Source organism: Papio anubis, chromosome 10 (genome assembly GCF_008728515.1).
Source record: "Papio anubis isolate 15944 chromosome 10, Panubis1.0, whole genome shotgun sequence".
In the NCBI taxonomy this organism is placed as follows: domain Eukaryota; kingdom Metazoa; phylum Chordata; class Mammalia; order Primates; family Cercopithecidae; genus Papio; species Papio anubis.
Genome location: NC_044985.1, coordinates 121941014 through 121968597, shown reverse-complemented (window position 1 = coordinate 121968597; position 27584 = coordinate 121941014). Strand labels below are relative to the sequence as shown.

Sequence of the window (27584 nt, the reverse complement as noted above, 5' to 3'; positions counted from 1 at the left end):
AAGCCAGCAGAGCACCACCACCTTCTCAAGCCAAGCCAGAAAGACAGCCTTCTGCTGAACCAGGACCCGTTGGACGTCTAGCAAGCACACCATTTAGTAAATACATGACTTCCAGCAGTGACTGAATTCTGCTTCCTGAAACTGCTGCACCGAGGGCAAAACCAGGGCAGAGCCGTGCTCTCTGGAGGCCACCTGAGCCACCTGCGCAGCGCGGCAGGATGGTGTGGGTTTCCACCAGTGCTAACAGAGGCCCCGGTGGTGGCAGTGTGACAAGTGTCCGGCAGGCCCCAGGGGCTGGGGGGTGGGGGGGACTGTGGCTCTGCCCCAGTTGGCCCCAGATGCTCTGAGAGGACACATCAGAGAAGAGGCCAGCAACCCCTTGGGGAGACAAGGGGTTTGGGGGTTGGAGGGCAATGACACCTTCTGGTCCTCAGTCCCCTCACCCAAAAAGAAGGGTCAGGTGATTTCAGAACACCTTTCTGAAGGGGTGGTCACTAAAAGAAGCATGATGGAAACTGAGGCAGGTTAGATGAATTTGTCACAGTAACTGCCCTGGGCCTGGAATAGAGAGGGAAGGTCGGGTGGGAGCACATGGGGGTGACCTGACTCCAATGTGGATGCCAAAGCACCCTCTCCCACTGCCTCCTTCATTCATTTGCCCCCATCCACCCTCCTCCACCCACCCAGCTCCCGTCTCCATCCTTCATCCACCCTCCTCCATCCACCCTCCTCCATCCACCCAGCTCCCATCTCCATCCTTCATCCACTCTCCTCCCTCCTCCATTCCTCTTCTGTCCATTCCTCCATCCCTCCTTCCATCCACTCCTCCATCCAGCTCCATCCATTTCCTCCATCCACCCTCTTCCATCCACCTCCTCCATCCACCCTCCTCCATCCATCCACTCCTCCATCCACCCTCCTCCATCCAACTCCTCTATCACCCAGCTCCATCTCATCTTCATCACCTCCTCCATCCATTCCCTCTTCCATTTCCTCCTCCATCCATCCATTTCCTCCATCCATCCTCCTCCATCCACCCTCTTCCATCCACCTTCCTCCATCCATCCACCCTCCACCCTCCATCCATTCCATCCATCCATCCCTCCACCCCTCCACCCCTCTTCCATCCCTCCATCCCTCCTCCATTCCTTCCTCCATTTCCCCTCCTCCATCCCTTCCATCCACCTCCTCCATCCATTCCTCCATCATCCACCCTCCTCCGTCCACCCTCTTCCATCCACCTCCATCCATCCTCCATCCACCCTCATCCATTCCTCCATCCATTCCTCCATCCACCCTCCTCCATCCATTTCCATCCATCCGTTCCATCATCCATCCGCACTCATCCATTCCATTCCTCCACCCATTCCATCCACCTCCATCCATCCTTCCATCCATTCCTCCTCCATTCCATCTCTCCTCCATCCACCCTCCTCCTTCCACCCTTCTTCGTCCACTCCTCTTCCACCTATCTCTTCTCCGTCCGCCCTCCTGAGCTTTCCCCTCTCCATGTAGCCCTCTCCTCATTTCTCACTCCTTTGGCCTCCCTGCCCCATCCATTCCTCCTCTGTTTGTTCCCTCCCCATCCATCCCTTCCTCTGTTCACCCTCATGCATCCACCTGCTTTTCTGTCCATTTGCTCATTTGTTCATTCAGTAAACACTTGTTGAGCCCTGTCATGTGCTAAGGGCTGGGGACTAGTGGGACAGACAAGATCCCTGTCCTTACAAATGGGGAAATGAGAGGCTGTGGGGTCCCAGGCTGAGGGACAAGAGCCAGGGCTGGAATCTGCTGCCTTCCGGCTGCTGCAGGGCTGTTGGCTGCCTTGTGGTCACCTCTGGGAGGTTCTGCTCCCACTCCTGGGGCTCCTCAGTCTGACGTACATCACCCACGAGGAACTCTGGCCACGGAGGCTCTTGAATCACAGGTGTGGTCTCTGTGACCCAGACGAATGGCATGACCTCGCCAAGTTCCAGCCACAAGCCCAGGCCGGGCCCTGGCCACAGCCATGGCCCCAGGCCCTGTCACATGCCCTCTCTCCTGATCCCCGTTACAGCCCCTGTCCTTGTCACAGCACTGGCCCCACCCGTCATAGCCCCTGTCCTGGCCCCTGTCACAGCTCCTGTCACAGCCTTACCCTAGCACTGGCTGCCCTGTGGCACCTCAGTCCTGCCCAGGCCCTTGCTCCTGGCTCCGATGCCATGTATGAGTTGGATATGGTGAGCTTCCCAGCTGACTATGCTGCAGGTTCAGCAGTGGGGACCTGGCTGGGATCTGGGCCCACCCTCCATGCCTCCAGCTGGGGACCCTGAGCCTTACCGGCTGGGCCACCTCCCGCAGGTACTGGGCACAGTCCCGGTGTCCGTGGTACTCCGCCAGGTCCGCCGCCGTGTAACCGTCTCCATCCCGCAGGGAGGGGTCCACGTGGTGGGAGACTAGGGTCTGGCAGCACTGCAGTGAGGAGGGCACACGTGTGACCCACCGCGACACTCACCAGGTGCCCATGGGCTGGCCCTGTGCAGGCCGCTCCCCTGGCCCCATGGCACAGGCTGCCCTGGTGCCCTTCCCAGCAGGGGCAGGACTTGAATCTGGGCCGTGGGGTTCCAGAGACCTGCCTAGGAGCACCCAAGCCTCATCCCACAGCCACCCTGTCCTGGCACAGACAGTACCAGGCACTGGATATGAAGCAGTGCTGAGCTGACAGGCATCAGGGTGCCCCGTCCAGACCCCTCACAGCTGCCATGTCCTAGGCATTAAATGCAGAACCAGTTTCCATGTTTGCCACCCTTGGAGATGTGGATCAACGCACGTGAACAAACAAGGCTCAGAGAGACAAGCAACCGGCCCCCGTGCCGGGGACTCAGGGCCACCTCCCACCACAGCCCCACTCTCCATAGGACCATCTTCCTGGCCCCACAAGGTTCCCCCCTGGCACCTGGAGTACCAGCTCATGCCTGACCAAGGCTGCTCACCACCTTTGCCAGCCACACTGCATGCTCCTACCCAGCCAACCTGGGGCCAGGGCCCTCCTGTCTCCTTGTACCTGATGGGCTCTTGTGATGGGAATGGGGAGGAAGAGGGGAGGGAAGAAAGCTGGGGAGGGAGTCCACAGGACTGGAAGGCTGGAGGACATCTGGGCCTGTGAAGGATTCAGATGGGAGAGGGTCAGGGGACCTCAATAATGAATTCTGTACTTTATTCTGTATGTATTTATTCTACAAATATTTCTGTGTCTCTTTGGTGGTACCAGGGAAACACAAAAACGAACTTGAGTGAGGCGAATGCCGTGTTCACAAAACTGTGCCTTTGACGCAAACGTATCTCTGAGATAGACCAGCTGGGCCTCAGCATCTTTGGGTGACACTGAAGTGAACTAAGTAAGAAGTTGTGAGACCCTTGGCCAGGCACGGTGGCTCACGCTTGTAATCCCAGTACTTGAGGCCAAGGCAGGTGGATCACCTGAGGTCAGGAGTTCCAGACCAGCCTGACCAACATGGTGAAACTCTGTTTCTACTAAATACAAAAAATTAGCCAGGTGTGGTGGCAGGTGCCTCTAATCCCAGCTACTCAGGAGGCTGAGGCAGGAGAACTGCTTGAAGCCGGGAGGCGGAAGTTGCAGTGAACCAAGATGGCACCACTGCACTCCAGCCTGGGCAACAAGAGTGAAACTCCATCTCAAAAAAGTTGTGAGACCCCAAAGGAAATTTCAGCTCCTCTCTGGACTGCAGGTGCCTCACCTATAAAAGGTGCAATTAGTGTTCATTCTCTACAGATAAATACAGGTTCAGCATGCATGTGGAGCGGCGCGTGTGCCTGCCGTGAGTAAACACAACGTGACGCTGTCGTGCGTGGCAGGGGGCCTGGCAGCGAAGTCCAGTGGCCTTGAGCTCATCTGGCTCTGTGACTTGCTGGTCAGAGAACTTGGCCAGCTAACTGGGCCTGTCTGTAAAGTAGGGACAGCTGCACTGATCTATGGCCGACACCACCAGCCTTCCTCGCCCCTGGCCTCTACCGACACCCAGCTGTGCAGCTAGCAGGTCAGCTCGAGACCTCAAGGGTGAGTGCCTCGTCCTGGGGGAATTCTTCTCTGGAGGGCTTCTCTTCCCCTCCTTCCTCTGCCCTGAGTTCCATGGCCTCCAAGGTGGCCACAGCCTGAAGAGGCCACGGCACCACCAGAGGAAGGTGGACATGAAGATGGAAAGAGCCCTGCATCCTGGAAGCCCTGCAGATCCACAAGACCTGCTGCAGAACCACAGGGCCACGGGCTTGTAGTGCCTGAGGATAATGACCCTGTGCCTCTAAGCTGTGGACTCAGGTGTCTGCTTGCACACTGCCTGCCTTCCTGGGTGCCGCGCTGCCCTCCAGAGAGTAAGCAGCTCAGGCCGGGGGCCGCCGGCTCTGGCACAAATACGCAACCCTGGTTGTGGTGTGAAAGCTGCCACCCATAGCATGGCCGGGTGCACACGAGGCTTTATTTGTGGACACTTTTAACTTCAGATGAGTTTCATGTGTCATGAGATGTGATTCTTTTGCTTTTCCCCCATTTAAAAAGGGGAGAACTATTTTGAGCTTGTGGGGCCACACAAAATCAGGTGTGCGCACACCCCTTCCTGGGGGCCTGCTGGGAGGCTTGAACCAGATAATGCCTGAAGGCTCTTGGAGGACCAGAAGGGCTGAGCCAGTGGCTGGTGTGGCTGAGGAAGCAGGAAGCATTTGTCAGATGTGCAAGGAGGCTGGGGCTGGGAAGGCTGGGGCCGGTTGCTGAAGCCAGTCCCTGGGAGAGGCACTGCTCCCAGAGGCTCTGGGCTGGGGGAATGGCAAAAGTCTGCCAGGACGCGGTGGGTGTGTGGGTGGGTGGAGGCAGAGCGTCCCCAAGGAGCTGTTGCTGGGAAGAGGAGGCCAGGATGTGGAGGAGGGGAGTTACGGGGTCTGCAGGAGTATGAGGGGTGTCACGGTAGAGGAAGGGGGACAGGTGTCAGACCTGGCCCCAGATGGTGCTGGGGAGAGAGGGCATGGCCCTGACAGGAACAGAGCCATGGGGAAGAGGAAGGGAACATCTCCCCCAGAGTAATGGACCACATCGCCGCTGGGATTGTCAGCAGAGGGTGGGTGGTGACAGACGGAACTCTGTCCGGAAGTCTGTGCAGAGGCCACAGCAGTGGAAAGGCAGGTGAGCAGACGGATCCACTACTCCAGGGAGGAGAGAACCAGGCGGGTCAAACCAACCCACTGCCCAAGGACATGAAACACGGGTTCTCTGTAAAAGTCACCTGCCAACAGCCTCCGTAAGGTAACACAGAAGTCAGGGAGGAGTGATCCGGCCACACTCAGGGGAAAAGGAAAGCCTGGGGGGTAGGGGGTGGTGGGGGAGCCCAGCACTCAGAACTGCCCTTGCCCTGAGCTTGGGCTGATGCCAGAAGAACACTGTCCTCCAGCAGCCTCAGGGGACCAGGCAGGCCAGGAACAGTGCGGGTTCTGCCAAGGGTGGGAGCTCTGGTTGACTACCTCCCGATGTAGGCCAAGGGCTCTACCCTCAGAGAAAACGGAAGCCAGATGCCAGTCAGGCCCCTGCTTCCTATCATGGAGGTGGTCCTGGGAACTTCCTGCCTGGAATGCAGATTAAGACGATCCTGAGCCCACATGTGCCCAGCAAAGGCAAATAAGATATTGCCAAGGCCTCCAGTTATGCCTACACTTCATTTTTCATATTAATGTCAGCATACGTCAACAAAAATAAAAAATACAAGGAAATAAGATACCATGAATGAGAACCAGAAGACCCAGCCCACAAAGAAATAGAAATAAAGCTCTGAGAACTAACAGACAAAAACAAAAGTGCTTACTACTTTTAAATAAAGAAAAACCCAGGCAGCCAGATAACATCTCCTCAAAATAAGAGAGTAAAAATAAACCCCTAAACATTAGTAATTATACGACTGTAGATGGTCTAAATGCACCAATAGATAAAGACTGTCAGGCTGATGAAAAAAACTAAATATGACTGCATGTGGCTAACCAGAGGTACTGGCAAACAAGGATTCAGAAGGCTGAAAGTAAAGTATGAATAAGCTTCACCATCAAATGAGTACAGAAAGAAAAGTCATGTGTATACATATATCAGCTAAAACAGACTAGATATGGGGTTCAAAATATACAAAACAAATGGTGACAGGATTACAGGGAAACACAGACAAATCCAGAATAATAGCCAGGAATGTTTACACACTTCTCTCGAGCCATTTGAAATCCAATAAACTAAAATGTATACCTATGGAGATCTGAAGAACACAATGATATAACGACATGTAGAGAACAGCCCGCAAACTCTACAGTCTTTCCAAGAACACATGCAACATTGATAAAATTGACCATACACAGGGCAATAAAGTAACTTCTCAAAAAATCAAAGGATTGAAATCACCAGAGTATATTTTCTGACCACAGTGCAATTAATAACAAATAGATAGCTGGAAGGAACGCCTTCATATCTGGAAATTAAGAAACATAATTCCAAGGAATCCCTAGGGCAAATAAGAATCAAAATGGGAATTAGAAAATATTTTTTAACTGAACAATTATCAAACAGTGGGATACAGCTAAAGCAGTACTTGGAGGAAAATTTATAGCCTTCAATAAATATATTACAAAAGAAAAAAGGTTTAAAAGTAACTGAAGTAGGCACCCATCTCAGTAATTTAGGAAAGAAAGTAATAACAAAGATAAATGTAGAAATTAATGAAATAAAAAAAATACATTGGAGACAATTAAATGCTTTTTGGAGGACCCTGAACAAGTTAAAACCTGACTGTTGGAAAAACTAGTGACTAATAACCAGTGAAGCTGATTGAGACAAAAAAAGAAAGAAGAAAATAACCAACATCAGGAATTAAAAGTGGGGAACTTACTACGTACAGACAATAAAGGAAAAAATAACTTTATGCTAATACACTTAATAACTTAGATAAAATTGATTCCTAGAACATTTCTAGGAAATAAATCCTAGAAAAATATAATTTGATGAAACCAACACATAAGAAATAGAAAGCCCTAGTAGTTCTATAATTAAATAAATTGAATTAGTAATTAAAAACCTTCCCTTAAAGAAACAGCCAGATCCAGAGGATTTCACTAGTGAATTCCACAAAATCTTTAAATAAAAAAATAAGTCTAATGTAACCAAAATGTCTAAAAAAATAGGAAAAGAGGAAACATTCCCTAATTCGTAGCATATTTTGATACCAAAATATAACAAGGATAAAACAAAAAAAGGACATTCCATGCCAATTTTACTCAAGAATATAAGGCCAAAAAATCCTAAACAAAATGTTAGCAAATTGAATTCAGCTATATTTAAAAGGAAAAATATGTCATTGAATTTATTCCAGGAATGCAAGGTCGGTGTAACATTTGAAAGTAATCAGGGTAGATCCAGGTATTCTAATGCTGGGTATACATATCCAAAAGAGTTGAATGCTGGATCTCAGAGATATTTACACACCCATGTTCATAGTAGCATGATTCACAACAGTCAAAGGGCAGAAAAACCCAAATGTCCATTAACAGATGAATAAAGAAAGAAAATGTGGTATACACTATACAATGGAATATTATTTAGCCATAAAAAAGGAAATTCTGGCTCGTTATAACAGGGATGAACCTTGAGGACATTATGCTAAGTGAACTAAGCCAGAGACAAATGGATAAATACTGTAAAATTCCACTTATATGAGGTATCCTAAGTCATCAAGTTCATAAAAAACAGAAAGTAGAATGTTGGTTGCCAGGGGCTGGGAGAAAAGGGAGATGGAGAATTGCTGTTTGATGGCCATAGAGTCTCAGTTTTGCAAAATGACAAAGTTGTGGAGATTCTGCTGCACAACAATGTGAACAGACTTAATGCTGCTCACGTGTATGCTTGAAAATGGTTAACATGGTAAATTTTATGTTATGCATTTTTAAATCACAATTTAACAATTTTTAAAAATAATTAGTGTAATTCACACCATTCAAAGAATAACTAGGCTGGGCGCAGTGGCTCCTGCCTGTAATCCCAGTACTTTTGGGAGGCCGAGGTGGGCGGATCATTTGAGATCAGGAGTTCGAGACCAGCCTGGCCAACAGGCTTGCAGACCCAGAATGCGATGGTCGGTTGCACTTCCACTTATAATCCCCCCAGACTAGCCTTGCAGAGGCCTGGAGTGCGCTTCTGGGGAACCAGGAGACTTCATAGAGGTGAACAGACCCGACACCGCTCAGGGCTGGATGGGGCTGGGGAGAAGTAAACTGTGTGCATTCTCCTGAGATGGGGTCTCGCCTTTAGACGAGGTCAACATCGGGTGGGCACCCGTGCAGGGCCAGAGGCTTATGGCTGCGCCCACCCTCAAAGGCTGGGTGTAGTTCTGATGTTGTTGAACATTTGAACACCATCCCTGCCTACGTGGGGTTTTTGGATGTCGTGTCCTTGAGGCTGGGCCATGTGAGCCCCCAAGATTTATCTGGGTAATAGCAAAGGGGCTGACATCACACCCCTGCCACAACTCTGCTCGAAGGCTGCTCACGGCAGAGGGTCCGTCCCCAAGGGCTGTTCTGAGAAGACTGTCACCAAGACCAAGCCCTGACCAGGCACCAGGGAGTTTCTGTGCAAAGGGAGGGAGGATGGTACGCAGGACGAGAGCATACAGCTTGGATCTTGCCACTTGACCCTGGGCTCTTGACCTTGCGCAAGTGACTTTGCAACTCTGAGCCTCAGTTTACCCATCTGTATAAGGGAAGTCATCATTCTTACAGGGTTGCCATGAGCGTCAGTGACACAGTGCTGGGCATGGCTGACACTCGTGACTGCTCACCCTGTCTCCCTCACGCCCACCTTACCTCCATCTGTCCGTTCTCTGCTGCGTCGTGGAGGGGGGTCCCACCCCAGGAGTCTCTCAGGACCGGGGCACCCATCAGCAGGAGTCGGTCTAGGATGGGTGTGTGGCCGCCTCGGGCTGCAAAGTGCAGGGCCGTGGCCCCCTCATTGTCCCGTGCCGTGAGTCCGATGTTGGTGAATGTGACCTGGGGAAGGAGGAGCAGTGGGAGCAGCCACCCTCCCAGGGAGGAGGCAGAACTGAGAGCAGAACTGAAAGTGGACTCTGGCTGTGCCTCTCAGGGCACAGGGCACAACCTCAGGAAACCTTGGACAGGGCTGGCTCAGCACGTGCGTCCCCGTCACCCTGGGGCAGCAGGACCTCTGGGGTCCAGGTGGGGGTGAAGTGAGCGCAGTAGCTTAATTTGGAGACACCATGGTCCTAAATCTGAAAGCAAATATCATGGCAAATGAAATACCTAGGGAACAGTAAAGAAGCATTTGCTATGAAGGAGGAAGAGAAGGAAAGAAGGAAGGGAGGGAGGGGCAGGGGAGGAAAGAACTTAATTTGGCCCGAGGGTGGCGCTGCCTTGCTGGGCATTTGCACTGAGCCCCTTTGCTGTAGCAGCGGGTCCTTTGGCCTCCCTCCAGGGCCTGGATTTGAGCCAGGCAATGAGGTTTGGGGCCCTGACCTGCCGGCCACCACTGCTGGCTGAGGCCAGCCCTGCCTCTGGGGCCTCATCTGCCTTCTGAACGGCCCCTGCTCTGGTCCACAGCACCAGCCAGGTGATAGTCCCCTACACTGACTCGCTGAAACCTGTGCAGCTGGGACAGCCATGGGGCCTGGGCTGGCCAGTGGGACGCGGGGGTCTTCTAGGACAAACTGCCTTCCTGACAGAGGGGTGATAGGCGTGCTGGCTCCCTGCCTTCGCCCTCCTTCCTCCTTCCTGCCTTGAGTGTGCCCGCTTTCCCCGTCGGGGAGGCCAGGAGGACAGCAGAGCCGTCAGCAGCCCCCGCCACCTTCGGTGTGAGTGCCTCTTAGCGCAGCCAGGGCGCTCCTGACTGATCAGAAGCGTCTGCTAGGCAAAGCACAATGAGCTGGAAACAGAGACAGGGACAGGGCTGCCGCGGGGCTCCTTCGCATCTGGAGTGGCCTCTCTGGCCCTGAGACCCCAAGGCCTGTCCGCTTTCTCCCCAGGAAGGGCCGCTCATGCCTCAGCACGGTCCCAGGGCTCAGCGGACCTCCTGCGGTGAGCTCTTGCCGCTCTGCCAGCTGTGTGCAGCCACTGCTCATCCCAGGGGCCAGGCATCGTTGGGGAGGCTGAGGTCTGGAGTGAATGGGTCAGAACTGCTGCAGGGGCGAGGGGAGGACGGCCAGGGCGGGACCAGGTCAAGAGAGCTTCCTCTGTGGGAGACCGCCCCAGCAGGAGGAGCTGGAGGGGCAGCCCCCGGGGTGGGGAGGGGCGCACACGCAGGCGAGGCACCGGGAGGGGCTGCAGTCTCCACAGAGGGAGGCTGGAGGCCAATTCAGGTGGCCTTGGGGCCAAAGTGGGCAGGCTGGCACCAGCCTGAGGACCTTGGGGCCAGGGGGAGCAGGCCAGCACCATCCCGAGCGCCCGGGGGCACGGTGAGCAGGCGGGACCCATCCCAAGGGCCTCAGGGTCATGGTGAGCAGCGGGTGCCATCCTAAGGGACTAGGCCCCCGTTCCTTCACTTGCCCATTGGTTCAGTAAACATCTCTCGAGCCTGACCGCATGCCAGGTGTGGGGAACGCAGCGGGTGGCGAAGTCCTGCACCCATGGAGCTCCTGGCACCTACACCCCGGCGGGTGGAAACCACCACCAAGACCAGGAGTCAGACGTGCCGTGTGCCTGGTGCTGGTGAGCGGGGGAGGAAAGCAGGAGTGAGGATGGTCTGGGCAGGCAGCTCCCCGCAGTAAACCAGCTGGTCAGGGAAGGCCCCAGGGGCGCCTGGGGAGCTGTGTACCAGGCACAGGGTGCAGCGCATGCACAGGCCCCGGGGGCAGAGCCAGCCTGGCCTGCTGGAGAAGGAGCTGGAGCTGAGTGGGTGGGAGCCGGGAGACAGGAGGCCTCAGGCAAGCGTGGGAGGTCTGGGGGCAGGCAGCTCGCACTTCTCCACCAGCAGCCACAGTGACCTTCTGATACGCCAGTCAGATCCTGCTGCTCCTGGCTCTGAGCCTTCCATGGCTCCCCAGGACCCTCAGGAAAGAGCCCCAGTCCTCCCAGCACCTCTGTCTGCCTTTCCCGCCCACCCCCAGGCCCCACGGGCCAGGCTCTCCCTGCCTCTGAATGAGGTGTGCCCCCCTCAGGAAGTTGCTTTGGGCCCCGCTCCTTGTTCAGCCACTTCCTGTCCATCCTCAGCTCTGCCCCCAAGTCCCCTCCTCAAAGAGGGCCTCCCCTACTCTTTTTTTTTTTTGAGACGGAGTCTCACTCTGTTGCCCAGGCTGGAGTGCAGTGGCCAGATCTCAGCTCACAGCAACCTCTGCCTCCCAGGTTCAAGCGATTCTCCTGCCGTAGCCTCCCGAGTAGCTGGGATTACAGGCGCCACCCGCTCTGCTTTTCTGTTGTAGAGGCAGGAAGTCCCCAGCCCACCCTTGAAGATGGCACCTCCCCAACCTCAGTCACTCTGCTCTGGGGTCTCAGGTCTTCCTTCCCCAAAGAGGCCAGAAGTGGAGAAAGGTGGGGACTGGCCCGGGGATCTCAGGCGGCAGGGCCTGAACAAGCGGCCGAGTGACCCGAACTGGGCACTGCTGGTGTGGGCGCAGACAAAGCACATGGGCCACCACCAACTGTGAGAGCACCCGGGAGGCCCACCAGGACTTCCGGGGAGAGAGGGACTAGGAGAGCCCCAGGGGAGCCATGGCACGACCCCACAGAGCAGAGTGCACTGCAGGCGGTCAAAACTTCCGGGGCCCAGCCTGGCCGGGCCTGCAGGGTCTCGGGAGCCATGGACCAGCTCATTGGATGCCCCAACAGCCCTGCGTGTCCCCAGTTCCCTCTGGAGCCACTATCCAGGCTCCAGACTCTGCTTGCTGCAGGACCCACACTCCCTGGATGTCCCCCTTTCCACCTCTGGCACCTACTTACCAGCCAGACAACGAGGGAGTAGTGGCCGCGGGCGGCGGCAGCGTGTAAGGCGCTCATGCCGTCGAGAGCACGAAGGTGCACGTCAGCGCCACAGTCCTTCACCAGGAACTGGGCCAGATGCAGGTGGCCCTCCTGGCAGGCCAGGTAGAGTGGGGAGGCGCCACTGCGTGTCCGCTGGTTCACGCTGCTGCAGGGAAGGGAGGGTTTGGAGGCCCAGTCCCTGCCTATGGCTGAGCCCATCCCTCAGCTGCTTGGACTTCACTGCTGACTCCTGGCCCTGCCCGTGATGGCTGAGTTTCCCACGTGCTTTCCAGCTGCTACTGTGGGGTTCCCTCCTCCAGGTTGCTCCCCCAGGTGGCTGTGCAACCCCACTCTCCTATCCTTCTGTCCTTTTCTGGGAACTCCTGGGTCCAGGTCAGAAACATGCATCTTCTTAGATCTGAGGGGTCACGGTCTTGCCTTCCAGGTTCTCAGTTGTCCCAGTGGAGGCCCGGGATTGACCCCGACTCCCTTAGGGGTTTCCCTCTGCCCTGTGCCCTGTGGCAGGTGATGCTGGGTGCCTGGTAGCTGTGGCAGCCTGTGATGAGGTGAGGGTTGCACTGGCTGGGCTGGGGTCGCAGTGGCGGCGTGGAGGCAGGGCCAATGTCACTGGGGAGGGTCAACTCTCCGGCTCGTGCCTGCTTTCCCGCCAAGCCTGCTGACCACGCCACCCTGTCCCAGACCCTCCACTTCCAGGCCCTTCCTCTCTCAAGAGGGGAAGCTGGGTAATAATGAAGGGATCTCACGAGCACCCCCACATGTGCTCCCCACTTCTGATGGATGAATCTGAGCAACGCGGGGTCTACCCCAGAGGAGAGTCTAGTCACAGGCCTCAGCTGGCAGAGGGGAGACAGAGGCTGGGAGCTGATCTGTCCAGGGGCTTGCACCTGGGTTTAAACCCCCCTCCCCTCACAAAGTCCCTGCCAGTACCAGCCCCCTAGCAACCTCTCCTCTGCTCCTAGCAAGGGGGACACAGGACCTTGGGGGCTGTTCCCTGGCCTTGGACCACACAGGGATCGTCCCCTGCACCTGCTGAGCCTGAGGGTACACTTGCTCATGGAACGTGCCCCAAAGGGCTGCCAGTATGCCTTGGTGTCCTTCTCGGGGGAGGATCCGTGCTTTCACTGGACTCTGCCAGGCGTCCTTGACTGCATCCAGGGTTGGAACAGGCAGTGTCCAGTGTGGTGGCTGGGAGCAGGCCATGATGCAGCCAGTGGGTCGGGGGCCACTGGAGGGGCATGGTCTGGCCAGCAGCAGCCACCTCTCAGCTGCTGGTCAGTGCTAGGTGGGAACTAGGCTAGGGGTACAGGACCTTCCCATTTGTGTGTGTGAGTGTGTGTGTGTGTGTATACATATTAACATGAAGTCTCCTGTTTTCTTTTTGTTTTTTTTAGACAGGGTCTTGCTCTGTCACCCAGGCTGGAGTGCAGTGGCACAATCTCAGCTCACTGGAACCTCTGCCTCCCAGACTCAAGTGATCCTCCCACCTCAGCCTCCTGAGTATCTGGGACTACAGGCACTCATCACCATGCCTGGCTAATTTTTAAATACATTTTTTGTAGAGGTGGGGGCTTCGCTATATTGCCCAGGCCGGTCTTGAACTCCTGGGCTCAAGCAATCCTCCCGCCCCAGCCTCCCGAAATGCTGGGATTACAGGCATGAGCCACTGCACTTAGCCCAAGTCTCCCAGTTTTCAATGGTGGAAACTTCTTTAAAAGCCAGGTGGGTCTGAGAGAGACTGTGGCCAGCCAAGGCTGGGGGTGGTGTGGACGCTCTGGGAAAAAGCCACAGAAGCGAATCCCAAGGCCTTTGCCAAGCGGTCCAGGATGGGAACACCCAGGAGTGAGAACCCGATTCCACAAGCATGGGGCTTGTCCTGGAGCTAAGAGGATGTGGACACTGAGGCCTCTGGGGCAGCGACAGGCAAATGAGATGCTCCCTTGAAAAGAGAAGAGCCGTGGTCAGGGGTAGGTGGGTTCCTGGGGGACGGAAAGGTTCACCCTCAGCCAAGACAGCAGGAGGCAGAGGGCCTATTCCTATGACAACGGTGACCTTGGTAAGCAGGGTGAGGACTGGAGGAGCGTCCAGGTGGGGAGGGAAGCCCTCTGCCTCACTGGCTGTCCTGACCCTGTCCTTCCTCCTTAACCATCCACCAATTCTGGCAGGGGCACAGGGCCCCGGAGACGATGAGGCCAGCGCCTGGCTCTAGGGATGGGGCAGTGCAGAGGTAGCTCCAGCCTCTGTGTCCCCAAGTCCACCAGACAGTCCCCACTCCTGTCAGGTGAGGGGAGGGTGCCCTCACAGGTCGCCGGTTGCCCACGTCCCGAGCTGTTTTAGGTCCTGAGACGCCCCCAGGCGGGGCCTGAGCTGCCCTGGGCATCACAGCAGCATCTTGCTGTCCTCACTGCCCCCAGCCACTCTCCAAGCTGAAGCGTTGGCCTGTGTCCCCTTGGGCCCTGGCATGGCACCGCTACTGCCTGGCCTGTGGGTAGAGGCCTCATTGCCCTTGACTCCTGCCAGCTCACCCCACAGTGACAGCATGCCCGTCTGCAGGATTCACCTCAAAGGCTACCAACCTGTCCTCTTGGCCCTCCTCGGTGCAGCCTCCCCTTGGCCAGCTTGCCCCAGGCTGCCCCTCGGGCGGGACCCTGGGCTCCTTACCTGCCATGCGCAGTTGTCAGGAGCTTCAGGCAGGTCAGGTCCCCACTGACGGCGGCGTGGTGCAGCGGCAGGGCCCCCTCCCGGGTCTCCAGCGTGGTTGAGTGGCCCTCGTGGAGCAGCCACTCCACCAGCACTGGGTGTCCAAAACGGGCGGCCAGGTGCAGCGGGGAGACGCCCGAGGCATCTTGGTCCTACCGAGGCCCAGGCAGGTCAGTGAGTGGGGGGTAGGCCGTGTGGCCAGAGCCAGCTGCTGGAGGAGCCCCAGGCGAGGGCTTACACTGCCTGCAACCCAGCGAAGGGGCTTCCAGCTCCTTCCTCCTCCCCTCCATTTCTGCCTGCAACATGGAGGGAGGTGCTCCCTGCTGGGACTGAGGTGAGAGGAGGGCCAGGACTCAGGTCCAGGTCTTGGGAGGCCACCTCTGGCAACCCTGCCCCTCCTGGGCCCCTGTCCCCAGTGCGGAGAAGGCCCTTTCCCACTCAGCCGGGTGCCCACAGACACCCGCCCACTCTGCTCATGGTCAGAAAGGCTTCCCAGGACACTTGCCTCTGGCTGGTTCCCTGCCCCAGTGCCCTCCCTCTGGCCACAGGGCCCTGGGGCCAGGGAGCGTTTCCACCACAGGTGCCAGGGGTCCAGCAGACCTAGGCCTTCTCCAAGGGCCCTGTGGTCAGAATGGATCCCCAGGCAGGCACAGCTCCCACCTGCTGCCCTTGAGCTTGGCGGAACGGGATGCTAGGCTGGCACTCTCAGGCCCTCTGGTGAGCCAGGTGCCGGGGAACCTTCCCGCTCCCTAATCTCAGCAGGTCCCACCGGCCCCCACCCAACTCTGACCTCTGGGCGGTGTTCTAAGGCCCATTAGTCCTGCTCACCCTCAGTCCTGAAAGCTCCACAGGGCTGAGCAACAGCTCGAAGGCCCTTGCCTGCACAAAGGGGACGGGGCAGGCAGGAGAGGGGAGGGGGGCCCAGTAGAAATGCTCCGGACAAGACGGTCACCATCAGCAGCCCTCACTCCCGTCTCCCAACCGGGTTCCCAGCTCTCAAGCCCGAGTTCCCACAGCGCTTCTGTAAGGATCCCTTTCTAGACCCTTTGGGAAGCGGGCCCTGTGGACCAGGCCTGATCAGAGACAAGGGGTCTTGATCTCTGGCAAGACCCCCACTGGTAACACCCAGCTTCCTGGCAGGGGAGGTGATAAGAACATTTAGGAGGTGTTCTTGGCTCTCAAGACTTTGTGCTCTGAGAAGCGTGGGGTAGAGACGGCGACCACTGAGTCCCCAAGAGAAACGAAGAGCCCGGGGCCGTGGAGCCTGGGGTGGCCAGTGCTCTGAGCCTGTGTGGCTCACACCTCCCTGGTTCCACCCCAGCCAGGTTTGTGGAGGCCAGGCTGCCCCGTCCCCGCTCACCTGCAGACCGCAGCCCCCTTCGCGGACCAGCCAGCACAGCTCGGCCAGGCTGCCTGTGGCGGCGGCGTCATGCGCTGGGGTGGCCCCATTGTGGGCCCGCTGGTTGCCAGGCAGCTGGGCCCGCTGCACCAAGAACTTGACACAGTCCAGGTGGCCGGCCCGGGTGGCGTGGTGAACCAGGCCGGCCCCCAGAGCATCGGTGATGCCCGGGCCCAGGGCTCCAGCCTCCAGCAGCCGCTCCAGTGTTGCCACATCCCCATCCTTGGCGGCCACGAGTGCCCGCTGCTCCTCCATCCTCTGGCCCGGGCTCTCAGTGGTGACTCATGCACAGGCCAGGGCTTCTTGTTTCAGACGTGGATGAAGCTGCCGGCTCTGGTTACCTGATAAGCCGCCACAGGGCAGATGGGAGGCGTTGGGGCGGGGTGGGGGGGATACACCTTGGGGACCTGCCCAAGCCACTCCCACAGTGTGAGCGCGCCAGGTGCCTGGAGCTGGGAGAATGGAGTGCAGCACACAGGGAAAGGCCCACACCGGGCTAGGTCAGGGTTGGGCATGGCCCGCAGAGAGAGGAGGCTGGCCCTGAGGCTGCTCACATCTGTCCAGACGGCACGAACCCGCTTCTTCAACTGCGGAGCGAGGGCTGAGGACACGCATCACTGAGCTTCTCACAGGAGCCCCGAGTAGCCTGGGAGATGGTTCCCCCAATTCTCACAGAAGGGCAGACCCCCAGCCGCCACCACAGTGCACCTGAAGGCTGCCCAGTAGGTCTACATGTTTGGCTGTGTTGGCACAGAGCTGAGCGCTCCGCCTCTGGATCTGGCCCTGGGCCCTGGAGGCTATGAATCTCTGGGGACGCAGTGGCTCCATAGGGCCTGCAACGGGCCCAGGACCCTGACTTGGGTGTGTCCAGCCCCTGCCTCAGCCCCCTCTCCAACTACACTGACCGAGTCTCTGGGCTGCAGTCCAAAGAGCCCAAGTACATTTAACCCCTTTCCAGATTGTTCTGGACAATCCACAGTTCTTCTTTAGGGAAGTCAGGACCACCAGAACCTCTTCCTGGCAGCAATGGGAAGCTGCAGATCGGGGACCCATTCCATTTGTAGGGGATCCCGGAGACGCAGCCTCAAGCTGGATTTCTGGGCTAATGCATCATCACACAATGGTGACCTGGGGGCTGCTGCACCCCTGGTTTCCCCCATCCACAGGCTCCGTCAGATGCCTTCGTGCCCAAGCGCAGGGCCCACTAGAGAAACCACAGGAGACCCAAGCCGGGCACTGAAATCTTTTGTTCATTTAGTTTCTGGCAAGTGTTTCCTCAAAATCATTATGCAGTTCCTTGAACCGTAAAACTACACATTAAAAGTGTTATTCCACTGAAAATGACTCCTATGCAAACATCGACATGGGATGTGTGTCCAAATGCCACAGAGTATTTTGAGAAAAAAATCCTCTGCAAATAAAATTAAGGTAAAAGCTGAGTCAGGGATGATCCAATTTCCACCCCAGGAATGATCTGGAGCTGCACCAGCTCAGTGAGGTTGGAGCTGAAACCCTGAGTTAATGATCAAAAGGGACAAGAAGAGAAGGCCTGGGGACTGTGGATGGGGAAGCACGCAGCCCTGAGTGCCAGTGGGCAGAACAGGGTCAGGCTTGGGGAAGCAGGAGGGGTGGTGTGCGGTAGGTGCTGAGCAGAGCAGGCCTGGCAGAGGCTGGGGGCCACTGTGCACTGAGGCCAGAGGAGCAGGGTGGTGGGGGCAGCTTTGGAAAGGGACTAAAAAGGGCCTGAGAAGAGACCACTCAGGAAAGGTACATGTGCGAGGCCACGATCAAAGCAAAAAAATCAAGTTTCCTATGTTCATGATAGCATTTGGCTGACAATGAGTTATAAATACTTGGATTCTATAAAACACCTTCCAGGAAAGGGTACTTGCAACAGGCTTGCCCAGTTCCCAGTGGGGAGGGTGGATGAAGCTGGTGTTTCCACTTCACCACTGGAGGACGGTTCTATGTGGGAGTTCCTATGTGGGCGTTCCTATGTGGCATTGGTGTCCTGGGCCCTGTGAGCTCTGCAGGGATCCAGGGAAGGAAACTGGGGGTGCACACTTGCAGGCACTCCAGGACAGAATGCAGAGGGGGCATGAGACAGTCATCCTGGCACAGCCCTCAGGAGGGAACTGGAGGGACAATCCTGTGCCCTGCCACGGGCTTCCTAGAAGCGGGGCCGGGAGGGCGGCCCTGGCGCTAGGCCTGGTTCTCCAGCTGCGCCACGGCCTGCTTCAGGTCCTGCACGACGAGGTCCACTTCGGCCCTGGTGGTGCTGCGGCCCACGCTGAGGCGGAGCGCATTCCTGGCCACGTCGAAGGGGATGCCGTAGTTCAGCAGCACTGGGGACGGCCTGGGGAGGGCGAGACCGGGTGGCAGCTGCTGCCAAGGACACATGGAAGAGACACAGCATTCCCCGCTCTGGACTACTCCCCCAGTGGGGCTCTACCCACCCGGGTGCGCGCCGGCCCTGCCTGGTATCCGCCTCCTGCTGAACTCCTGGACCAAGCACACCCCTAAGACTACCCATATCAAGGTGCGGCTCAAAGTCGCCACCATTCTCCCTGTAGAGTTCTCTCGCACTTGGCACTCCCAGGTGACACTGCCCCCCTCTCGCACTGAGCTCTGGGGCCAGGGGCTCTCCTGTCCTTGAGGGGTCTGAGGTCCTGGAGAACACTGATGCTGACACAGACAGTACCTCACCCATGCGGCCCATCTAAGCCACTTGGTAACTTCACGGCACCTGGCATGGGGCTTTGCAGACACTAGGGATCCAGCCAGTATCTAGCCATGGAACAGATGACTGTGTGTGGGCGTCCGGAAGCAGGGCTGTTGGAGGCTCGAGGTGTGGGCTCTGCCAAGGGGCTTGCCCTCATCACACCCAGACCCCTTTCTTCCCTGCCCTCTCCTGCCCCTCCTGTAGCAGGGCACTGCCCCCCACCCCTACAGGGCCCTGTCCTGCCCCTCCTTTTCCCTGGAGCCGGGCCCACCACTGTCTCGCTCCAAGTGCTCCTACACAATCCCTCCGCCCTGACCCTGATGACCACGTGCCGCTGGCCACAGTTCTCTCTCCCCAGAGCCCTGGGTGTTTCTCCTACATTCACTCCGACCTCCCACAGGGGTCTCACATTTTCAGCAGGCCAGACCCGGAACCGCTTCTCCCCCGCTGCCAGCAGGCTGCTGCTCGGGTGCCCCACGCCCTCTACCCCACAGTCTCTGCCAGGCAGGCCACCCGCTCACCTGGACCCGCTATCCCAGAATCTCTGCTGCATCTTGCAGATGGCTGATCTGACACCTGAGTCTGCTCACGCCATGGCCCTCAGGGCTCCGCCTTCCATGAGATTTAAGTGAGCACTGACAGGCCATCCCCTCCCCAGCCCACCCGTCCTCCCCAGCCCCAGCCACGCTGCCCCTCCAGGCCCTGCTCCCCCTGCCTTCAGAACTGAGCACGAGAAGCCCTCTTCCCCCGCGCAAGTCCTAGTCCTTCGGACGGCAGCTTAGAAGTCACTTCTTCCAGGAAGCCCTCCCTCTGCCCTCCTAGGACCCAGACAGGGCCGCCCTTCACGAGCCAGAGCGCGGCCCAGTGGCCGCCTGCCCAGCACACCCAGTGCCCGGAGGACCCCTATGCCCTGGACTGGGTTTGTGAAGAGCACTTACTGGTCCCCATGGTCTGAGTGGCACGCGGCCCCCACACTGGCCAGCAGTACTCGGCACTGCGCAAGCACCTCGTGGCCTGTGGAGACAGAGTACGCGCCACTGAGATGGGGCTCCAGCCAGGCCGCCCTTCTCTCCCCTCCCAGGGTCCTGCTGGTGCAGGCTGCTTCCCTCCCTCCGTGCCACCTGGTGGAATTCCAGCACCGGCCATTCTGGCAGCTGGGGAGAGATCTCACAGCAGGAGCCGAAGAAGATGCTTCTTTCTCCTTTGGCTGCAGAAACGCGGACACTATTCTCCCTCACAAAGCTGGCCTTGAAAATGGCACTCGATTTTAATCAACTGCCTGTGAGGACACCTGGAGTCCTGACCAGCTCCGTCCTTACGAGCTGGCAGTCCCGACAATATCACGTCTCCCCTGTGTTCTGGATTGCAGAGACACGTGGGAGTTCTATGAAGCCAGAGGGCACTTCCCTCTTCTTTCACAAGCATGGCTGATGGAATTAACATGAGAATTTCAGTCAGGCGTAGTGGTTTACACCTGTAATCCCTGCACTTTGGGAGGCAGAGGCAGAAGGATTGCTTGAGCCAGGAGTTTGAGACCAGCCTGGGCAACACGGGGAAACCCTATCTCTACAAAATATTTTTTAAAAATTAGCCATGGCTGGGCATAGTGGCTTACCCCTGTGATCCCAGCACTTTGCAGGGCCAAGGCAGGTGGATCACTTGAGGTCAGGAGTTTGAGACCAGCCCGGCCAACATGGCAAAACCCCATCTCTACTAAAAATACAAAAATTAGCCGGGCGTGGTGGCAGGCACCTGTAATCCCAGCTACTCTGGAGGCTGAGGCAGCAGAATTGCTTGAACCCAGGAGGCGGAGGTTGCAGTGAGCCGAGATCGTGTCATTGCACTCCAGCCTGGTCAACAGGAGTGAAACTCCGTCTCAAAAAAAAAAATGTTAGCCAGGTGTGGTGGTGCATGCCTGTAGTCCCAGTTACTAGGGAGGCTGATCACTTGAACCCAGGAGGTCAAGGCTACAGTGGGCTGTGATTACACCACAGCACTCCAGCCTGGGTGACGACAGAGTGAGACCCTGAATCCAAAAATAAATATACAATATGAGAATCTCTGTCTCATTTAAAGTAATATAGGTTGTCACTGAATACAAAGTCTGACCCCAGAACAAGGGGGATGTTGACAGAGAACTCTCCTTTCCGTGGTGAGGAATCTGAGATGGTCAAGGAAACCCAGGCTTCCTTGCCCACAAGAACGCATTTCAGCCCAGGTTGTCATGAACGCAGCCATCATGACGGTTACCCACGGGCTCTTCTTCATGGGCCAAACATGACTGCTGGGTTTCTCCGCATGATCCAGGAAGAAGAAAGAAGCAACACCTTCATCCTCTAAGAAGTCAAAACCTCGTCTACAGAGGCAGCTCATCGTGATCTCAGGGCCACCATAACCTGCTCCCAAATGACACATGGCTGGTCAATGACCTGGACTTCCACTCTCGTGGAGTCAGGGCAGACCAGGTTTCAGGTGCATCTGGGACAGGGGTGACCCTAACTGCTCCTAGCTGAGGCGGATGCCGCAGGAAATCCAGATTTGTACTTGCTCCTTACTCTGCCAGTTATTTTTATTGTTTTTTTGTTTGTTTGAGACAGACAGAGTCTCACAAACTCTGTCACCCAAGCTGGAGTGCAGTGGCTCAATCTTGGCTCAATGTAACCTCCAGGTTCAAGCAATTCTGCCTCAGCCTCCCGAGTAGCTGGGACTACAGGTGCACACCACTATGGCCGGCTAATTTTTTGTAGTTTTTGGTAGAGATGGGGTTTCTCCATGTTGGCCAGGCTGGTCTCAATCTCTTGACCTTGTGATCAGCCTGCCTCGGCCTCCGAAAGTGCTAGGATTACAGGCCTGAGCCACTGTGCCCAGCCTCTGCCAGTTTTTAAAACTGATCGCCTCCCCTTTCCCTTACTCTAATAAAATATTTAATAAAAACTGCCAACAAAATAGATAAATGTCTAGAATTTAATGTTACTTCCTTCCCTGACAGCTTTTGGGGCGGTGCTAATGCCAGACATGAGAGTTCGCCACGGTCCACATCCCAGCAGCAGCAAAATGAGCCAAGTCAGGGAGAGGAGGGGCTGGCAGCAAGAGCCCGATGGACCACAGCACAGCCACCTGAGCCTGCTCTCAGCAATCCCAGCAAGGCCCTCTGACAGCCCGAGCTGTGTTATGCTCAGGGCAGGGAGAGTGGGAGTCGCTGGCTCGGACCAGAACCCATGCACCGCGGGAGCTATGCTCACACTCGGAGAGACCAGGGTGAGGGGCCGTCACCTTGAAGCCGGGGTCCCCGGATGGAGAAGTTGCAGGTATTGGGAAGCCGCTGGGTCCCTGGAAACTGGCTATTCAGATGGATTCTCTTCTGACCGAATTCAGCCTGAAAAAAATAAGTGAAATATTTGGTGGCCTTCAAAGACACCACCATCAGCAACTGTTTGAAATTTAGACTTTTCCAGAAACACAATCTCAGCAGGTGCATACTTTTCAATCAGCATCTACCCAGAATAGTTATGGGGACAGACTATGGAAAGCAAAGTTAATTAGGAGAAAAACCAAATATTCGGAAACATATGAACCTTCCACATAAACCATGAAGTATACCACCTCTGCATATTTGATCGTGTGTCTCTGAAAAAGATCATGCTCCTGGCCTAGGGCCCCACTTTCGGGGTTTCTGATCCCAGTGTGCTTCCCACCACTGTCATTTCTTCCCTCACTGCATCCTGACGAGTTCCAGGCTACGCTGCAATCCCCATAGGTCCTGAGGTCTAGGAGCACCATCCCCCTCTCCCTCCGGGCACCTGCCCCACACACCCTCCCTCTCCTGGTACCCACCCCACACTGCACTCACTTCCAGCCTCTCCTCCAGGTAGTCGCGGATGTCCCTCATGTGGGCCTCGTAAGCCTCGCAGTTCTGGATCACCAGCTCCGCAGCCTGGGGGCAGACACACGAGTGGAAGCACAATTCTTGCAAAACAAAGGAGGGCAAAAAAGCTTTCAACAGCACAGGCAGCATTTCCTGAAACCACTCATTCTCCTGACAGTCACAGACAGACCATATTTTTTGAGTGCTGCCATTTGGAGGGTGTAGAAGTGCCACAGAAATTGACTTCATCAGGCATTTCCTGACAGCGCCAGGCACTGGAGATGCCCCAGCAAAGCAGCCCTAAAGGGGATCCCAACCCTTGAGCCAGCATCCAAGAGGCAGACGGACAAAAGCAGGGGCGGGGGGAACAGACTCCTACCCACCAGTTGGCGCGGTGAAGGGACCTCGCAGGCCCGAGGTGGGGTGGTGGCAGATGGCTGCACAAGGGCAGGGAGTGGCGTCTCAGCAAGGCCTTTGCAGGGGACAGTCATTCTGTCTCTAGAACAGAGGGGCCTGGTGTGGTGGGTGGAGAGTGCAGAGGGGGTGAAGGCCCAGGGACAGATCCACAGGCCCTGCAGGCCTGGCCACGGGGCAGACGCAGTGAGGCTCTGAGGGAGGGATGCGATGGTCTGACTGGCCTGTGTGTTGGTCACTCTGTGGCTGTGTGGACAATGGCAGCAGCAGGCCCCCAGGAGGCCATGGCAGGCATCCAGACCCTTGGTCTAGGGTTAGTGGTTATGAAAATGGACATGAGGCTGGTAGTGGGTGTATTCTGGAGTCCAGACAGACAGGACGGGTGCTGTATGAGAGGCAGGGGACGATGACAAGGACGGACTGAGGGCATCTCCTGGACTTCAGAGGCGAGAACCTGGATAGCGGGAGGTACCCAGGGTGGGAAGAGGGTGGAGGAGAGCGGTCGGGACAGGCTTTGAACTGAGAGGAATGGGTCTCTCAGGAGATGGGCCAGGGCCTAGCTGAGATGTCAAGTTCAAAGGCAGGAGCACAGGCATCACAGTGACAGGACGGACAGAGGGATCCACGAGGGTGCAGGTGCAGTTGCAGGTGCAGGGAAGGGCTGCCAGCACGCAACCAAGGCAGAAAGGAATGGGTGGGGGAAAGAATGTTGGGGAGGGCGTGTGCAGGATGGAGTCCAGGCTGGGCAGCAGGGGGGGCTGTCTAACACGCTGGTGGCATCAGGGTCTGGGCGAAGCTGAAGAACCAGCGGGGGTGTGGTGCTGGGGCTGAGACCAAGCTGTGGCACTTGTGCTGTTACGGGTGCAGATGCAGCCGCAGGAGCACGGAGGTCAGGGGCTGGGGGGCTTCGAGCACTGTGAGCTGAGGCTCTATTGAGGAAGCTGTTACCATGATTCCCATCTGGCAGGGGGGATAGCCAGGACTCAGGGAGTTCCAGCGACCTGACCCAAGGCACAGGGTGAGTGAAACTTCAAGCCAGGATTTGAACCCTGGTATTTCAAAGCCTGTGGACCGCACCACTACTTCATCATTCAGTTCAATATGAGCAGGTACTGGACTCCACTTAAAACACACTCTTCCGGCCGGGCACGGTGGCTCACACCTGTAATCCCAGCACTTTGGGAGGCCAAGGCGGGTGGATCACCTGAGGTTAGGAGTTCAAGACCAGCTGGCCAACATGATGAAACCCTGTCTCTACTAAAAATACAAAAATTAGCCAGGCACGGTGGTGCATGCCTGTAGTTCCAGCTACTTGGAGGCTGAAGTGGGAGAATTTCTTGAACCTGGGAGGTGGAGGTTGCAGTGAGTCAAGATCACGCCACTGCACTCCAGCCTGGGTGACAGAGTGAGACTCCGTCTCAAACAAAAACACTCTTCCTTCTAGTAAATGTAGCCTTAGTTATCACTGTTAATAATTTTGGGTATTCTAAGTAACAGGGGATCCATTCATATTCTTCCCAAGGCCCGGCCTCCTGGGCGCCAAGCCGTTTCTCTGTCCTGGGGATACTGAGGCCAAGCCCCTGCTCTCGTGGAGCTGACAAGCCCCTTCGAAGGGGAAGCAGGAGGTGGGGCATACATCTGAACACACTACAGAGAAACATCAGATAGGGGAAATAAAGCAGCGTCAGGGATAGAGCGTGACAGCAGGGGACATGGGGGGACCAATGTAGCTGTGGTTCGTGGAGGGGTGCTTGAAGGTGGTGGCCTTTAAGCAGAGGCCTGCACAGTGAGGGAGCAGCCTGCAGACGCCGAGGCGTGACCAGGACCCCTGCCCTTGCACAGCAAAACCTGAGCCTGGTTACTGTGGCAGAAGCAGGACAGGCCCCCGTGGAGGGCTGGCGGCAGGTGCTGGATTGGCCGCCCACAGACCAATCGGGGACAGAAGGTCGACGGTCTGGGCGCTGCCAACGCCTGTGGGAGTGGTGAACCTGCGGCCTGACGTTTTGCCTCTGCTGTAAGAGTATCACTGCTTCTCACGTCACGAGAGACAGAGACAAGGAGTTTTCCCCTTTTAAATGCTAAGCAAGTGCCACTAATCCACAGATCTGAAAAAGTACAGATCGCTGGGTTGATACATCAGATTCCAGGCTTCTTCTTGTCAGTCTGTCTATGAGATCACGAATACGATCTCCCTAAAGCCCCGATTCCTGCTCGAGCCACTGGGGTCACCGATGACAAAGCGATCAACCCATCTCCTCCAGCTCACCAGGGCTCACCTTCCCAAGGCCGGCAATCATTGGGGTGTTCTCTGTCCTGTAAGAAACAAGGGATTCAGCAAGAATAAACAAAGGTCTCAGGAAGGAATCCTGTCTCCATGAAAGTCATTGTGTTAAAACAAAAATAAACTCACGCTCCATCTTTCCTAAGCATGCGCCATGTGGCTATCTCCATGGCAGCTGCAGGCCCCAGAAACCTCCCCTGCCAAGTCTGCACTTGCCCTGGCCCAGTGAAGGTCAACAAGGCCCACTGTGGGTGATGCGTTGGGTATTCACTGTGACAATTCTATCTGGATCCTTTTCCTACCCAAAGCAAGCACTCTTCCTCCCGCAGGCCCCAAGGCACAGCTCTCTTTAGTCCTCACTGCCAAACCAGGACAGTATGGAACAGGGGAGAACCTTTGTTCTCAACATTTCAGGCATCAGCAAGCAAGACGGGTGTGTGCGTGTGTGGGGGGGGGTGGGCTTAATTTTTTTTTTTGAGACAGGGTCTCACACTGTTTCCCAGGTTGGAGTGCAGCGGATTTCGACTCACTGCAACCTCCACCTCCCAGGTTCAAGTGATTCTCCTGCCTCAGCCTCCTGAGTATCTGGGATTTTACAGGCACACGCCACCATGCCTGGCTAAGTAGAGACAGGGTTTCTTTTTTTTGTTGTTATTATACTTTAAGTTCTAGGGTACATGTGCACAACGTGCAGGTTTGTTACATATGTATACATGTGCCATGTTGGTGTGCTGCACCCATTAACTCGTCATTTAAATTAGGTATATCTCCTAATGCTATCCCTTCCCCCTCCCCCTACCCCACAACAGGCCCTGGTGTGTGATGTTCCCCACCCTGTGTCCAAGTGTTCTCATTGTTCAATCCCCACCTATGAGTGAGAAAATGCGGTGTTTGGTTTTCTGTTCTTGCGAGAGTCTGCTGAGAATTTCCAGCTATATCCATGTCCCTACAAAGGACACGAACTCATCCTTTTTTATGGCTGCATAGTATTCTATGGTGTATATGTGCCACCTTTTCTTAATCCAGTCTATCAATGATGGACATTTGGGTTGATTCCAAGTCTTTGCTATTGTGAATAGTGCCACAATAAACATACGTGTGCATGGGTCTTTATAGCAGCATGATTTATAATCCTTTGGGTATATACCCAGTAATGGGATGGCTAGGTCAGATGGTATTTCTAGTTCTAGATTCTTGAGGAATCACCACACTGTCTTCCACAATTGTTGAACTAGTTTATAGTCCCACCAACAGTGTAAAAGCATTCCTATTTCTCCACATCCTCTCCAGCACCTGTTGGTGCTTTTTAATGATCGCCATTCTAACTGGTGTGACATGGTATCTCATTGTGGTTTTGATTTGCATTTCTCTGATGGCCTGTGATGATGAGCATTTTTTCATGTGTCTGCTGGCTACATAAATGTCTTCTTTTGAGAAGTGAGAGACAGGGTTTCACCATGTTGGTCAGGCTGGTCTCGAACTCCTCACCTCATGATTCGCTGGCCTCGGCCTCCCAAAGTGCTGGGATTAAAGGCATGAGCCACTGCACCCAGCCCAGTAATTTCTTAAGTTTGGCTGAACAAAGTTTTCTTAAACTGCTGGACCTGGCTATTGCTTGTTTACCAGTAGATATTTTCTCTGCGCCCTCACCAGCATTTGGTGGTGTCTCTATTCTTATTTTAGCCATCCTTATAGGTGTTAGTGATATCTGGTGGTTTTAATTTGCATTTCCCCAATAACTAATGCTGTTGAACATCTTTTCCTATGCTTGTTACATGGGTCTCCTCTTTGGTGAAATGTCTGTTTATATTTTTTGCCTATTTTCTGATTGAATTTATTGTATTATTTTTGCTGTTGAGTTTTGCAAGTTCTTGATATATTCTAGATACCATCCCTTTGTCAGATAAGTCATTTGAAAATATTTTTTCCTAGATTTAGCTTATCTTCCCATACTCTTAATATGGTCTTTCCCAGAGCAAAAGCTTTAAATTCTGATGAAGTCTAATTTATCCGTTTTTCCTTTTACGGATGCTTTTGGTGTCAAGTCTAAGAACTCTTTGCCTAGTTCTACAACTTGAAGATTTTCTCCTATTTTTAAGCAGTTTTATTGCTTTATGTTTTTCATTTAATTTCATGATCTATTTTGAGATACTATTTTATGAGGTGTAAGACAGGGGTGTCCAAATCCTTTGGCTTCCCAAGGCCACACTGG

General features: G+C 55.4%; 2 protein-coding genes across 4 annotated transcripts in view; both read right to left on the bottom strand.

Moving 5' to 3' along the window:
* The window catches only part of ESPNL (espin like), a 29319-nt gene extending 12123 nt beyond the window's left edge, over positions 1 to 17196 (bottom strand). Inside the window, exons 1-5 of the mRNA XM_003908149.5 lie at positions 16052 to 17196; positions 14653 to 14843; positions 11953 to 12139; positions 8872 to 9054; positions 2320 to 2451 (exon numbers count right to left, since the gene is read on the bottom strand). Coding sequence (XP_003908198.3) covers positions 2320 to 2451; positions 8872 to 9054; positions 11953 to 12139; positions 14653 to 14843; positions 16052 to 16345 — 987 coding nt within the window. The 5' untranslated portion in view covers positions 16346 to 17196. The remainder of the gene's footprint in view (positions 1 to 2319; positions 2452 to 8871; positions 9055 to 11952; positions 12140 to 14652; positions 14844 to 16051) is intronic.
* A 123-nt stretch (positions 17197 to 17319) lies between these two features.
* SCLY (selenocysteine lyase) overlaps positions 17320 to 27584 on the bottom strand; it is a 40783-nt gene continuing 30518 nt past the window's right edge. For 2 of the 3 annotated variants that reach the window (XM_009183452.3, XM_021924202.1), the window contains 5 exons: positions 25368 to 25404; positions 22663 to 22746; positions 22086 to 22188; positions 19751 to 19826; positions 17320 to 18446 (listed from right to left, as the gene is read on the bottom strand). In XM_009183452.3, the coding sequence (XP_009181716.2) occupies positions 18293 to 18446; positions 19751 to 19826; positions 22086 to 22188; positions 22663 to 22746; positions 25368 to 25404 (454 nt within the window). In that variant the 3' untranslated portion in view covers positions 17320 to 18292. Of the gene's footprint in view, positions 18447 to 19333; positions 19425 to 19750; positions 19827 to 22085; positions 22189 to 22662; positions 22747 to 25367; positions 25405 to 27584 lie in introns of all 3 variants that reach the window. The other variant, XM_017947126.3, reaches the window with a different exon arrangement.